This window comes from Diabrotica virgifera, chromosome 7 (genome assembly GCF_917563875.1).
Source record: "Diabrotica virgifera virgifera chromosome 7, PGI_DIABVI_V3a".
Lineage (NCBI taxonomy): Eukaryota > Metazoa > Arthropoda > Insecta > Coleoptera > Chrysomelidae > Diabrotica > Diabrotica virgifera.
Genome location: NC_065449.1, coordinates 84,488,601 through 84,505,457, shown reverse-complemented (window position 1 = coordinate 84,505,457; position 16,857 = coordinate 84,488,601). Strand labels below are relative to the sequence as shown.

General features: G+C 31.7%; 1 protein-coding gene across 1 annotated transcript in view; it reads right to left on the bottom strand.

The window, feature by feature from the left end:
* LOC114325757 (putative helicase mov-10-B.1) overlaps positions 1-16,857 on the bottom strand; it is a 181,567-nt gene that overhangs the window by 61,422 nt on the left and 103,288 nt on the right. The window contains exon 13 of the mRNA XM_050655359.1: positions 6,733-7,046. Within this exon, the coding sequence (XP_050511316.1) occupies positions 6,733-7,046 (314 nt within the window). The remainder of the gene's footprint in view (positions 1-6,732; positions 7,047-16,857) is intronic.

The window sequence follows — 16,857 nt, the reverse complement described above, 5'->3', positions numbered from 1 at the left end:
AGACATTCGCAATTAATAAAATCGATTCATATTTGGAATATAATTAAACGTACAAGTTTTCGTGTTCCTAAATAGTTTTTTTAAATTTTTTTTTAAATTCAAAAAAACCAAAAATTTTCAAATCGATTTTTCTAGAAAACGGTTTATCCTATCGACTTAAAGCAAAAGTACCTTTTAGTACTAGAATACCTCACAATTTAATAATCCAGAATCAAAAGTGCTTAAAAAATAAATACAAAAGAGTTATGCGATAAAGTTACCGTTGCCCTACCCAAAACGGACGCCTATGATCGGTACTAGAAATTCGCAATGGATGGAATCGATTTACCTCTGAAATATAAATAAGCATACCAATTTTTGTTGTTCTATATAGAAGCGTTCCAGAGGTATTTAAGAAAAACTAATTACCAGACGCCATCTTCAAATAGCTCTAGCTCACTTAGGAAGCATTTTCGGACTAGGTGAATTGGGTTAAATTATCTTAAAATTATCTGAGGAATCTCCTGTCTTTGTTTGTCGGTAGAGTTTCTGGTATAATAAAAAAATGTGTTCAAGGGGTGTTGCGGCTGTCGAAGAAGTTGATAATTTAATTAACACGATAGAAAATACACGAAACAGGAAACTTTTCAAAGATAGAATAAATCCCTTTTCACAATACACCGATAAGGAATTCAGAATTAAATATTGGTTTTCTAAAGATGGTGTAAGGTTTTTAGAAAACTTTAGGGTTTTTAGAAAGTTGAGTCAAACAGTCCATATAATGCACAAAAAATTTCAAGATGATTCGTCAAATAGTTTAAATTTTATTCAATTTGTTTACCCCTATGAACTTTTTTTGCAATGTTATTGTTCAGAAAATAATAATGATACAGCAATTCTATGGAAACCATATGAAAGAAGAATACTGGTATTTTAAACGTATTTAAAAAAAAATCAATAAAATAGTTATTTTTCTACGGCCGTGCTAAAAGAGCTACTTTCACGCACGCATTTCGCTTCCGAAAGTTGCACTTTCCCGCACGGCGTGCGTGAAAGTAAATTTTTCCACCTACCTCTACCGAAAGTATACTTTTCCGGACCTGATTGTAGGGAGCAAAGTTGTACAAATCCTGCCTAGGGAGGAAAATATTTTTCCTCCTAGGGAGGAAAAGTAAAAGTGACGTCATGGTATTTCATTCATGAAATATAACTTATTGACGCCCTGTACAATATCTATTTTCTATTACGTAAGTATCTATACATTTTAACGTTTATTTATAAAACACCCTGTATTTTGCAAAATGGTAAAAAACAGTAAATTGTTATTTTGATTTAACAATGTTTACATTAATAATTTGACTTATATTTGACAGTTGACAGATATATTGTACCTACTTGTTAGTTTTAGTTTTAATAAATTTTGTTGGTTAGTTATATAAATAAATTAAGTAAAAATGAAAAATGACTTGTTAATTTGAGGAAGGTGGAAAAACCATATGTATAACACGGGAGTAAAGTGCCTTTTCCTCCCTTGAATGATTACTGCCCTCCGCTACGCGTCGGGCAGTAAACTTCATTCTCGGGAGGAAAAGTAGCACTTTCCTTCCTTGTTATACAAATAGCTATTCCCGCACGGCGTGCGGGAAAGTAAAATACCTTGTAATATGGCATTATAATATATTATAATACATGCAATAAACTAATATTTAGATATGATTTACTAATTTATTTCAAATTTATCTTATCGTGTTCATGTTTTAATGAAATTAGCGCGATAATTCGATGAAATAAAATTATTTTGACATAATATTTAAAAGTCAGATCAGCAGATAATTACAATGGTTTTGAATCGTCGTCATGGAAACCAATATCTTCGTCGTGGTAACCCATTATATTGAAAGTTTGATTTTGACAACCTTGTCAAAGTATTAATTTGTGTATTTTCACTTCTAAAGAAAAATGTATATAACTCTATTTTTTGTGGCTTTTTTCCAAATGTACGGCCCTAGAAAAAATATTGTTCCTAACTCATGCGGAAAGTGTCTTCTCCGCACTCGACTGCTTGCCCGAACTCCGCTATCGCGTCGTTCGGATCAACGGCAGTCTCGTGCGTGAAAGTATCACTTTCCGCATGAGTTAGGAACAATATTTTTTCTAGGGCCGTACATTTGGAAAAAAGCCACAAAAAATAGAGTTATATACATTTTTCTTTAGAAGTGAAAATACACAAATTAATTCTTTGACAAGGTTGTCAAAATCAAACTTTCAATATAATGGGTTACCACGACGAAGATATTGGTTTCCATGACGACGATTCAAAACCATTGTAATTATCTGCTGATCTGACTTTTAAATATTATGTCAAAATAATTTTATTTCATCGAATTATCGCGCTAATTTCATTAAAACATGAACACAATCAGATAAATTTGAAGTAAATTAGTAAATAATATCTAAATATTAGTTTATTCCATGTATAATATATTATAATGCAAATTTTCCCGCACAATGCAAATATTTCCCGCACACCGTGCGGGAAAATTTACTTTCACGCACGGCGTGTGGGAAAGTGTAACTTTCGGAAACGAAATGCGTGGGTGAAAGTGGCTCTTTTAGCACGGCCGTAGAAAAACTCATTTTTATCATTCCGAAAACTTTTCGCCTAGGTTAATTTGGTTTGTCAGTTACAGAGAAAAATCAAAATTGACATTTGACACAATATATCGTTGTTCTATGTATTTGTGCAGAAGATTGCAACGTTGCCAAACTATTATTTCGGAATAAAGTGGGAATACTTATATCTAACTTATACCGAGTTTATTAGTTACTAATTATTTTCGTACTATATCTACCTTATACTTAGGATAACTATTCTAGATATAAATATGGAATAACCTTAGAATACGAGTGTTCTATTAGCGACAGTGTTAGATTATGATGAATAAATCGGTTTTAATAATTTGAGTAAAATGTTTAACATATTTTATTTCACTTCAAGAAATTCGGAAAGTAGTAAGTGCCAAAAAGAAACAAGTGGAAAATTTGAAGCACAGTGGTACAAGTGCAAAGGTTTTTTCAAAATTTCAAATATTTGGAATGAAAACAAATAATAGCTTTTACAATTAGATAAATAAATTGTATAAAATTAATTCAAAATAAGTCCATAAGTGATTAATTCGCTGTAGAATTTACCATGTAAAATTAACTTTCACTTCGTTTTTCTCTACTAAACCATTTTATCACTTGTATCTCTTCAAATCTATCCTCTCAAAGCATCTAATCCCCTCAGATAGTTTATTCCAAATAGTCATTCACTCACGGTCAAATATTGCAAAAATTCCGAATAAGAAATTAATTGCTTGGATTAAATGCTTGGATTGATATGAAATTTGGTGTAGCTATAGCTATATAGTCAAAGAAAAAAAGTGATATTATGCCGATATGTGCTTTTGCAGTTCTCGGGGTGACAAAACATACGTTCAAAATAATTCTAAGCAACTTTTGCTCTATAGAGTTCTCAGTAAGTCAATAATTTTTGAGTTATTTGCAAATGAATTCACGTTTCAACAAGAAAACCACGTTATTAGACGGGTTTTCGCAAATATCTGAAAAAATAAGTACTATGTATGAAGTCTGTAGACCAGTAGAAGCAGAGTTATTGCTAACGAAACATCGATCCTTATTAGTCAAATTCCAAATCGAATATTTCAACGAGAAATAACCAAAAAATAATACACTTTTTAGGGAAACCTCATCAGAGTTTTTTTAATGTGTATAAAAAAGCTTTATTTTTGTATTTTTTCTAAGTTTTAACAGTTCGTTGATTTAAAAACAGGTTAAGATTAGAGAAAAAAAGGTTAGATTTTGTTCGTGATTTCTTTTCGTTAGTGTTGTTTGTCTTGTTAATTTATTAACTAAATATGGAAGCAACCCAAAAACAATATTACAAATATTGTATTGTTCCCATGTCTGTGTTCCAATACCACGTATAAAACACCCTGAATACTATTTATTCGTGTACCTCACGATCAAAAACGTCGTTTAAAATGGTTAAAGGCACAGCCCACGTATGTGAGGATGATTTTAATGTGAGTATAAAAATCAGACTCTATTTTCATCTATTACATATCATTTTAAGTACTTATTTTATGTTTACTTCTTTGCTATACAATGCAATTATATAATAATATAATATATTATATTAATGCAATATACAATATAACAGGTATTTACTATATAGTCGAGTTAGTACATATTTTATAATTTAGTATTACTTATATATCCATGTATTATTGATATTATTTATAATTTAAACAAAATTATAGTAAAGTCAGAATTTGGTATTAATTTTGAGAGTAAATTAAATGTAAGACCAAATACTTACGATGTCGGGATAGTATCGCGAGGTTTTTTCTGGTTTTCCCTCGTGATTTACTATGAGATCTCTAACGCGAGAATTTTAATGTCACCGTTGCATGTGGTTGTCTTTTTAAAGACAGATCACATGCTATGATTTTTTTGTGACGAATATTCTTGAGTTGGGGTTGATTTCATGTAATCGAATGAACTATCTTTCAGTAAAGTCGTCCCAGGAACGCAACTCATAAATATTGGCAATATCATTTTAAAGTCTTCTACTTTAAAATGTATCATATGTATCTGAATTGCCGATATAAATGAGTCAAATTAAATAAATTATTAGAAGAATTTTTTTACTAAGCAACAACATTTTTGTTTATGTTAGTAGTATTTTGTATTTTGACAACGGCACCCGATTTGGGCGTCGAAACGTTAATAAAAATCATTTTTTAATAATATTGTGGCTTATTTCCCATTATAAATAGTTAAAATTGTAATACCAATATATTTTTTTCACACTTTATTTGCAGTGATTCATACACAACTTGAAATATTTAGCGATGGTTCATACTGTCGTTTTTATAAAAAATTACTCTCAACAATTTTCCCAATCACGCCTAAAGAAGTATAACTTCAAAAATATGATGGGAAAAATACTAGAGGAAATAAATGAGATCAGGAAGGAGAATAGTGAATATAAACAACACATTTATGAGTTAATAAAAGAATTTGAAAATTTGAAAAAGAAATGGTGATCATGAAACAAAAAATGAAGAAAGTAGAATTAACTATAAAAATATGCAAGAAATAAAAGAATAAAAACAATTTAATAATGAAAATCTTACCAATAGATACATCAAGTGAGGAGTGAATAAAAATTCAAATAGAAAACTTTATACATAAGCAACGAATTGGGGATAAAAAACAACAAAAATAAAAAGAGCAAAACAAAATAAATGATATGATCTGTGTCATTGAGTTAAAAAATTTGAAGAGAAATTAAAACTATTGAAAGACAAAGGTAAACTAAAAACACATAAACAACGCCGAGTATACATTAGTATGTGACCTGCCTAAAAGAGATATAAATACAAAGAGAACTTAAGGTGATACAGTAGCGATCAACAGGTAGCCAAAACGCGTTCCAAGATTGCGGCTGTAATTTTGAATATTTTTTCGAGATATTTGGCACACGTATTCGTAATATAATAAAGAATAGCGGTACAGAGCCCAATTTGAAAAATATGTTAATATGTGGAAATTACTCTGTAATTAAATACAATATTAAAAAAACGAGCCTGTACCGCCATTAAGAAGAACAAAAAAATACACTTTCTTCAAATAAACTTTTTTATCCGATGCCTAGATTTTGTGTCATTTTGGAACTACTAATGAAATAAAACATTTTAGTAGTTCCAAAATGACACAAAATCTAGGCATCGGATATAAAAGTTTATTTGAAGAAAGTGTATTTTTTTGTTCTTCTTAATGACGGTACAGGCTCGTTTTTTTAATATTGTATTTAATTACAGAGTAATTTCCACATATTAATATATTTTTCAAATTGGGCTCTGTACCGCCATTCTTTATTATATTACGAGTACGTGTGCCAAATATCTCGAAAAAATATTCAAAATTTCAGCCGCAATCTTGGAACGCGTTTTCGCTACCTGTTGATCGCTACTGTTTCCTCTTAAGGAACATAGTCGCAAACGAAAGAGCAAAGGGGAAAATGACAAAAATCGGTTGTGGAATTATAATTATAGAAGACTCGAGATGGAATTCGAACCAAAAAATCCACAAGATAGAAAAACCTACAAACAAAACAGAGGCAGCTAGTTAAAAAATCTAGTGGAAAAAAATACGTCGATGGAACGGAAAATGCAAAAAGTACAGAATAAGGACATGAATGAATATGAAGATGATAACACAGACAGAAACAAACTACATTTAAACGAAAACGTAATGACACATAAAAAGCAAGCAGAAGGCAATTTTAAAAATAGCAACATGGAATGTAAGAAGCATAAACGGGAGAGAAATAGAAGATAAAAATATTGAAGTGGTAGCTATAACACAAACAAAAAGAAAAGAAAGAGGAATCACGATAGTGGCAAATAGAAACTTATTAATATACAGTGGAGCAGAACAGAAAAAGAAACCAGAGGGACGGGTAGCATGCAGGGTAAAGAAAAATATTATCAATAAAGTAAGGAATTGGATATATTTCAATGAGCGTATACTATATTTCAATGAGAGTAGATATAGAGATCGGCACAAAGATCGGCAACTTTCTATTAAAATTTACATGTAATTTTGAAAAATTTTCAGTATATTCGCATGTGAAACTGTCACTTTATAAATAAAAGTTAATAAAAGATAAAAATTACAAACCTAAGCCATATCGGATCGCAGCATCAGAAGTTAATGATGGTCCAAGCTGCTTAGGGTCTCCGGCTAATACTATCTGCTGTCCATGTCTAACCATACCTAAAGCTATGCAAACTTCAGGTTCACATGCTTGTGCAGCTTCATCAACGAATACCACGTCTGGTTTGTAGTAACCACCCACTATACCGACGTGAATTAAAGTAGTCACGACTATTCTATAAGTTTTCAAGGATGCCGAATCCATTTTTTTATATTGCCACGATCCCTCATATTCTTCGTAGTTGGAGTATCGTAATACCGGTTCATGAACATTAGACCTAAAACACAAAAATTTTTAGTGTACAACGGAATATCTCAATCATATACAGATACAGTAACAAGTTTTGATTTATCATCAGACCATAGTCCCATAATTGCCACAATTAGCACAACGGTGCTAATAAAAAACCAACACCTCGACTGCATAGCTTCAAATCAAACTGGGACACATACTGGCTAATCATAGAACAGGAAGTAAATCGATTAGTGATATTGCAAACTCCCGAACAAATAGAAACAGAACCTAGTAATCTAATCAGCTTACTTCAAAATGCTGTCAAACAGTCTACCCCTCAACCTGGACAAAAAAGAATTTCAACCAACATTCCTCTTGAAATAAAAATACTGGTTGCAGAAAAACGAAAAGCCAGATCAATCTGACAAAAAACTCACAGACCCGTCGACAGGATAATTTATAATAAAAAAATATAATTAAAAACAGCACTAGAACAGATGCGAAACAATTCATTCGAAAACTATGTGTTAACACCAATCCAATCAAAAACAAAAATAAACCAATAACTAATTCACCCCCAATTCGGAAAAACTCAATACCACCAGGACCATGGGCAAAAAGCAACAAAGAAAAAACTGATTTATTTACTGAATATCTAACTGAAGTCTTCCAAACCACACGACAATGACCAAGTACAAGAAGTAGAGCAGGAACTAGCCTTGCCAATTAATCAACGAGAGCGACTAACTTTAATTACACCGAAGGAGATCACAGATGAAATTAATCATTTGAATGAAAAGAAGGCAGCAGGCACTGATCTCATAACAGCAACAATGCTAAAACAACTTCCTAAAAAAGGTATAATGAAGTTATTGAAAATATTAAATGCAATCTTAAGACAAAATGACTGGCCTAAATCACTAAAAACTGCCCAATTAATTATGATACCGAAACCTGGTAAAGCTTTAACGGATGTTTCATCATACCGTCTAATAAGTCTACTGCCAATAATGTCAAAACTTCTTGAAAAGCTGTGACTTAAAAGAGAATTATAAGTGACCTAGAATTCCAAAGAGAAATTTTCGAAACTAAAGTGGAGGATGAACTATCAAACCGTAACCAAATTTAGTCAGGAGTCCCACAAGGTAGTATACTGGGTCCACTTCTTTATGTACTGTACACATCCGATTTAACAACCTATCCACAAACCACCATTGGAACTTTCGCTGATGATGACACAGCAATATTTGCAACTGAAGGGGATCCAACAGCTGCAGTATTAAAGCTTCAAGAACACCTAGACCAAAGAGGACAGTGGTTAGAGAAATGGAAGATAAAAGCTAATGAAACTTTCACACTGAGGAAAGACCAATGCCCAAATATTAGCCTTAATCAAGTCAACATACCCCAACAGAATATCGTCAAATACCTGGGGCTTCATCTGGATTCTAAATTAAACTGGAAACAATACATTTTAAAGATGAAGAAACAAATTGAGTTGAGAGTGAAAGAAATTATAGGTCGAAAATCTCGACTCTCAATTGAGAACAAACTGCTCATTTATAAAACAGTCATCAGACCTATATGGACGTACGGAATCGAACTATGGAGTTGTGCCAGCAAATCAAATACAAAAATAATCCAAAGAACCCAATCAAAAATTCTACGCACCATCGCAAACACCCCGTGGTACATTTCCAACCAAACACTTCATAGAGACCTAAACATCCTGTTAGTCAGCACAGTGATTCAAGATAGAGCCAACAGACACCATGAGAAATTGGAAGGCCACCTCAACCAATTAATATTACCACTACTTCAGCCACTAAACAACAAAAGATTACGAAAATTATGGCCCATAGATCTTCGCTGAAACTGAGGTGAAACCGCTGGATGATGTACCTCATAACGTCATATTAGGGTACAACATTATGGTTTACACTTGAGTCCACGATTATTTACCCGTGCTTCATTAATACCTGGCGAGATAAAACACATCTTTTTATCTATAAGCATCATTCTCTTCCACGCATGAAACTAGACAAACCAGCTACCGCCTGGTATTAAGTAAAAACACATGTTATTTTTAGAACGCTCTAGACTCAGTACATCGAAAAGAGATAGGTATAAAAAAAGACGCTTGGGAATGTTTTCGGATTTTAAGTACAATTTGTGACGTTTCTGGTTTGTTTATTTTGTGACTGCCAATCTGTTGAATTTTTTGTTGTTTTTTTTGTCGAATTTGTTGCATTTTGAAGTTTTTTTATATCACACAAACAGCTGTTTTCACAATTAATTTTATATTGGAGTTTCAAATTTTATGGTAAGTGTATTTTATTTTGCAATTAATTTTTACAATATACAAAGTAAACCTCATTCACAGTTAACGAGTGGTTGTGTTTAAGTTATTGATATAAAATGTGTTATTGAATTTTTTAATAAATTGTTTATTTATAATTTACTAATCACTAATGATATTAAAATAATTTATTAAGCTACTTTAAATGTAGCTTTAATTCTGCATCAGAATTTTAAAGCAACACTTACATTTGACATTCTATTTATTTGATAACGTCAAATTTTATAATATACCAGTGATCGTAGCAGTACCCACTTTTTGTCACTTGCTGCAGTGGCGGCTCGTGACCTCAGTATACGGGTAGGCGACACATACAGTGTATAATATAATATGTACATACAGTCCATCTAATTTACTTACCGTTGCACGTCATTATCTACGTTAGAGATCTAAGTTGACGTTGTTGCCCAATTACAAAAATTTTTTGAATTCATTTTAAATCAAATACATCACACAATTTTTGCGGAAGTGGATTATACAGCAAAACAAATTAATAATCAATGTAAATAAATAAAAACTTTAGAAATAGAAAACAAGAATTAAGTTATAATCTTACGTTAAAGTACATAATAAAAACAGTAAATATAATGAAACAAATACTTATAGTAAAGAATATAAACAAATATGAAGTGTCATCACAGCAACTGTCAAATAAATGTTACCAATTTATGCCAAAATATCACCTGCGTTCGATTATAGTTACAGTGTATTCCGAACAAATGTGCTTCATAAAAACGCTTTATAATCCATTTATACAAATTAAATTAAACATATTATTGTGTATTTCTTTAAGTTGACATTAATAGAAATCTTTAAATATTATTTCTACGCGTATATAATAAAATATGTCTAGTGGCTGTAATGCCAGTGTACTCGGCAAAGTGATTCTAAAAAAGAACACTACCGCCTAAATATTTCGTGTTGGTATCATGTGACGTCACGGGCTATGACGCGGATGACGTGCAACGGTAAGTAAATTAGATGGAGTATACGTATATAGGTACAAGGGTGTTTTGTAAAGAATGGGCCATAGCTTAACCTTACATTCCTGAGCTTAAAATTGGTCGATTTAAGTCAACTTATCTTAGTACCAAAGTTGATAATAACCGAAATACAAAGTCAAAGTTAAACTTTTATTTTATTTATTCTTGAATATTTCCTGACAGACATGGGATAACAACACAAAATTTGGTAAGCGGGGGTTTTTTGGGATGAGAAATCTAAATTTGCCACCAAAAATGATGTATTACCCAGAGGGCGTTACATACGTCTTTCGGCGCTCATTTAATACGTTTAAGTATTTTCATCTCCCACTCCACGTACTTTTTGAATCAACATTTTTATTTTTTTAATATTTTTACTTAAAAAGGTATACTACATTCATCTCGTTAAGCTCAACTGTTTTCGAGATAAACGCATTTTAAGTCTGCGATACAACATAATTTTTGCATATCATTGTAGTTAGACCCGAAAAATAAACTTGAAACCATAATAATTGTTCCAGTTCTCATATTTGTATTATTGCATCGCAAATTGCATTTGAAGAAATTTGAGATACATTTTTGTAAATTTTTATGATTTTAAGTTATTTTTCGGGTGTAACTACAATGATATTATGCAAAAAAATTATGTTGCCTCGCAGATTTAAAATGCGTTTATCTCGAAAGCGGCTGAGTTTAGCGAGATGAATGTAGTATACCTTTTTTAAATAAAAATATTAACAGAATAAAATGTTTGATTTAAAAGGTATGTATGTAGAGTGGGTAATAAAAAGATTGAACCTATTAAATGAGCACTGAAAGGCGTATGTGGCGCCCTCTGGATAATACATCATTTTTAGTGGCGAATTTAGATTTCTCGTCCTAAAAAATCCCCTTTGTGTTATTATCCCGTGTCTGTTAGGAAATATTCAAGAATAAATAAAATAAAAGTTTTAACTTTGACATCCTTTCGGTTATTATCAACTTTCGTACTAAGGTAAGTTAGCTTAAATCGACATATTTTAACTTCAGGACTCTAGGATTAAGCTATGGCCTATTCTTTACCAAACACCCTGTATACAGTGTGTCGCATTTAAGATGAAGACACCCTTATTTATACTTCGGCTATCAAAATAAATACAGATTTGAAATTTTGCAGTCATTCATTTTGATGTTTTACATATTTTAAGATAGTCAACTGAAATTTAAATTTTAAACGCGGCCTACTGCGAATTCAAAAACAGGACGAATTTTCAATATTTTGTTTCGCGTTAGAGATATCGCAAAAAGTTATTTGGAAAAATTGTAAGAAATATTATTCTAACCCCACATACCAAATTTCATTACAAAATTCGAACTTTTCTATTTTTTCAGAATTGGTAGTCAGGATCCTAAAACATGCAATTGGCAGTCCCGAGATGCAGCTCGGCACAACCAATGTCAAAGGCGCAAAACAATCTAGCCTACCTATAGCCCGAAAATATTGGAAATGCTCGCCACACGGCTAAGCAAGCGACAATATGTAATAACAGCGCTCTGCTTAGCGTAAAGAGTGAGACAAAATGCGAATTCTGTTCGGCTACTTTTAAACGCTCCTGCCCTATGGTACATAGGGTAGAGCCATCGTTAGTAATACTACGCTACGGGGAGCGTACAATAATTATTACAACTTCGGAGATGAATTAAAAAGTAGCTTTGTTTTATTTTAGATTTTAGATACTTAGGTATTGTATCAAAATTTATAAATTACAGTTTTGAAATAAGTAATTTATATTAATAAATAATTTGTTATTGTACATTTGAAGAGGTTAGGCGGCGCCTACCTTGCCTACCCTGACTTGCTGTTGCGTTCAGGAAATTTCCGACTTATTTCATATACTTTAAATGATGACGCACGGGTAAAGAACCCTGGACTCAACTGTATATAAGTTATTGTGCTTGTTATCAAATTAACTTATAGAATGTGTAATTCTGATTGTTAATAAATGTTTATATAAAAAAAGTGAACATGTGAAAAATATAAAAGTTTATTTTATTTACACAAAACCGCATTAACCATGAAATAATATTAGTGAGTGTTAAAAGATTTTAATGCAACATAAGATTGTGTACAGTTAAAGTTATGCAAATTTATATTATATTAAAATCCACGAGGAAAATAAACTTCCTGTAGCTGGCTGTATACCATAAATCACAAAAATACCAAGTTTCTTGTAAAAGGTATATATTAAAATACCCTAAATAAGGGTCACAATACAAAACGTTTTCGGATTAAGGAATCCATCAGCAGTGTTTAAAAGCCCTAAAATTAAGTATACCCTAATTAAATGAGATAAAAGTTAAAATTGACAGAGGTTTTCAAGAACAAGAGGCCATACTTACAAAATTTGCATGCCTGAGCCACCAAAATGTATAGGGTAAAAACCCTTTAAATGTAAATAATAAAGATATTTTACATATTTATATAAAATTCATCGGATGTTATAGATAAACCTGGATGTTACCCAGGGCAACACAGGACTCTCCCCACGTGGTTGGAACTTTTTTTGGAGAAAACCTCACATATTGGATTTCAATGGCCAACTGACAAGTGAATTCAAGAGCAACCCAAAATGACATCAAGAACTATTCCTTTATCACCATCAAACTATGATAAAGAACTTAATATTCTTCGTCAAATAGCGTTCAACAACGGTTACGATCCTAATATTGTCTACAAACTTATTCAAAAGAGACACCTTAGAGTCTTGGGAGAGACTGCTTTCCCTAGAGACTTGACCTTCAAACCCTCATATGCTTCCTTACCATATCTTCATGAACGTCTTTCTGGAGACATTAGATATATTCTTAAAAGAGCAGTTGATAATACTCATATTTCTTTCAAAGTGCCCAACAATCTGGGACAGTGTCTTACCAATTCCAAAGACCCTATCAACTACATGGATCGTAGTGGTGTGTATAGATTACAATGTTCCGATTGTGACGCTACATATATAGGTAGGACCTGTAGATCCCTATCTTCACGCTCCTTAGAGCACACCAAAAGAGAAAACACTTCTACTTTCTCACAACATCTTGTAAAAAACAAACATACCCTTAATATCCCAGAAGATGTCTCGTTATTACATAATATTTCACAAAAAAACTTCCTAAAATTGGACCTGTATGAAGACTTAGAAATAGTTAAAGAGAAGCAGAGAAGTCCTAATTGTGTCAATCGCCATGTGTCATTTAACCGAGATTTTCAACCCCTACACCGTCAACTTTTTTCATAAACCACATCAGATACAATTTCCTCTTCTTTGCTACACCATTCATGACTACCACATACATCTATTTCACTCCCAATTGTCGATAAGCAACATCTTACTTTAACTCTCTAATATTCATTTGTACCTCATCCTCTTACATCCTCATTATTTCACACCAGCTTTAATTTTCCAAAATTTAGCTCCTACATCACATATACAACCACATCCATCAGAATTGAGTCTCACTCCAGCCACCTGTCTTCTTAGCCTCATCTCATAGCTTATAGATTAGATAACTCTTATTTCATAACAACACACTACACATCTTCCATGGTCCAATATCACAACATACTCTTTCAGACTTCTCATACCGTCCTACTCCCCCCCCCCCTTATATTTTACAATCATTTCATTTTTAACCAATTTGATGTCAGGTCTCTAGAGGACTCAGTTTCATCAAGTTACTTTAGTCTCATTTTCAATCAGATAAAAACAAAGCAGTATTTTTACAATTATCATATCACTTTTTCTATCATTATACAATAATTTATGTTGGGTCGACTACCAAGAAAGTTATCAGTCATTAAACAATTATCATTTCATCAATACTCTTAAAATCGTACACATATGTACACATTACATACTATTTTGTGTTCCTAGTATAAGGCCTTTACCACTATTTGTCTAATCGTATTGACAATTTCATACCACTAATACAACACCTATTGGTATTGTTGACTGCATAACTTCCTGTAGCATAAACATTTCATTTCCCTATTTTGAATACTTAATTAATGCATTATTTTAAGGAAAAAAATCTTTCATATTTTGTGAACATCTTTTATTCTTATTATTTGTAAATTTGATACTGTTTTTTATCTTAAAACATTTAAATTAATCTTTAACGTTGTGGCTGAAGTAATATTACAACTAGGTTACATTGACAGTTCTTGATGTCATTTTGGGTTGCTCTTGAATTCACTTGTCAGTTGGCCATTGAAATCCAATATGTGAGGTTTTCTCCAAAAAAAGTTCCAACCACGTGGGGAGAGTCCTGTGTTGCCCTGGGTAACATCCAGGTTTATCTATAACATCCGATGAATTTTATATAAATATGTAAAATATCTTTATTATTTACATTTAAAGGGTTTTTACCCTATACATTTTGGTGGCTCAGGCATGCAAATTTTGTAAGTATAGCCTCTTGTTCTTGAAAACCTCTGTCAATTTTAACTTTTATCTCATTTAATTAGGTTATACTTAATTTTAGGGCTTTTAAACACTGATGATGGATTCCTTAATCCGAAAACGTTTTGTATTGTGACCCTTATTTAGGGTATTTTAATATATACTTTTTACAAGAAACTTGGTATTTTTTTATATTATATTATTAAATTATAAATTATTACATTATAAAATTGATACATTTTTTGGAATCACTTTATATTTGTAACATATTTAATTTAATTCAAACAAATAGACATATGCGCTATACAGGAAACAAAGGAAAATTATAATCAAAATTAGGTGAATATATACTAATTTACAGTGCAGTACCAAAAGAAAACATGACCAAAGAAGGCTTAAAAGATAATACTAAGATACCAAATCAAATACCAGATCAAAAAGTGTCAATACGTATCAGAAAGGATTTAACAACAAAGATAAGAACGGAAAAGGAAGACCTGAACATCATCGGAGTATATGGCCCAGAAAATAACAAGCTGCAAACAACAAGGGAAACATTTTATGACGCATTACAAGTAGTTGACCAAGTCAGAGGGAATAGGGCTTTTCATTCACAGTCATTTGTTTCGAGCTTCTGTCAAATGTCGTATAATCCGTGTATATTAATATTACACACAGTTTATACAACATATGACAGAAGCTCGAAACAAATGACAATCACTGGGTGATTTTAATACTCAAATAGGTAACTAAGTAATACCCGGAACAGGGAACTTACTTAAAATTTTAAATTCGAAAAAAAATGTTATAAATCACAACAGAACATAATTTAAAACATGTATCAAAGATAAAAAAAGTTGTTGTTGTGTTCCGTTTGGCACCTAAAGACGATTCTAAAGAATTCAAGCTAGCCCAAAACGCGTCGTGACGTCATATGGTTGTGTATTTACATTCTGCAGCAACAAAGTAAACAAAATTGTATATAATTTTAAATTAGACAATATAAACGTCAGTAGAAAATACGTTTGATCGTTTGAACTATTTTAATAGAAAACTTGTACTTTTACAAAATGGCACTAAACAACACATAGTGTTTTCTTTTATTTTCCATGGTAAACCTTCTTTCCTTTCCTTCAAAAACTGTATCAAACTCCAATCTCAACAAACTGGTATATATTATTAAAAGACATAGGATATGTCATTAGAATATAAACATTTTCCCCTTATTCCGCGACGATGAGCTGGCCAAATACCCAAATAGGTGAAGACTAATAAACTAAAGAATAAGAGGAATTATACCTAAACATTAAACATAAACGTAAATATAAATATAACCATAAAGTTCAATTATGTGACGTCACAGGTCGTTTGAACTATTTTAAATCACGAAGACTTTAAATTTGTACTTATGTAAACTTATTATGAGTTTTTGAAGCGTGAAATTTTGGAAATCTCATTTTTGAACAAAACTGAACATTATCATGTAGGTAATAAAAAAAATGTGCAAGTTCCCAATTGAGCAAAATCATAAAATGTTAAACTAAAATGAAGAAAAGGTTGTGAATTGCAACTTAATTCCCTGTTGTCTTCATTGCAGCATCCATCTGGCTTGCAATTTTTAGAAGCCATGGAGGTGTCACAAGGAAAATGGTCCAATAAGTTTTTCAATTAAATATCTTTTTCTACAACCGTGTTAAAAATGCAATTTTTAGCACTCCATACGAGCGTTAAAAATGCTACTTTAAGGCACTAGTGCTTTAAAAATTTTATGGCACTGCAGTTCGTATTGACCGTATACGCTGTGAGCTCGTATGTAGAGGGGATATTTACAAATTCGCGAGCGCCATTAGTGACAAGTCTGTAAACGTTTACCGGAAATTTGACATAAATGTCAAAGTGATTAATTTAAAATTAAAATTAAAAACATTAATTATAAAAAATATTAGTTGGTCAAAGCTGTGGTATATACATATTTTTACCTTAAATATACTTACGTTTTAAATACTGAATTTAAGTTTTTTTAATGTTCCGTATGTAATTATAAATTAATCTATTAATCTTAGCGCCATCTACACG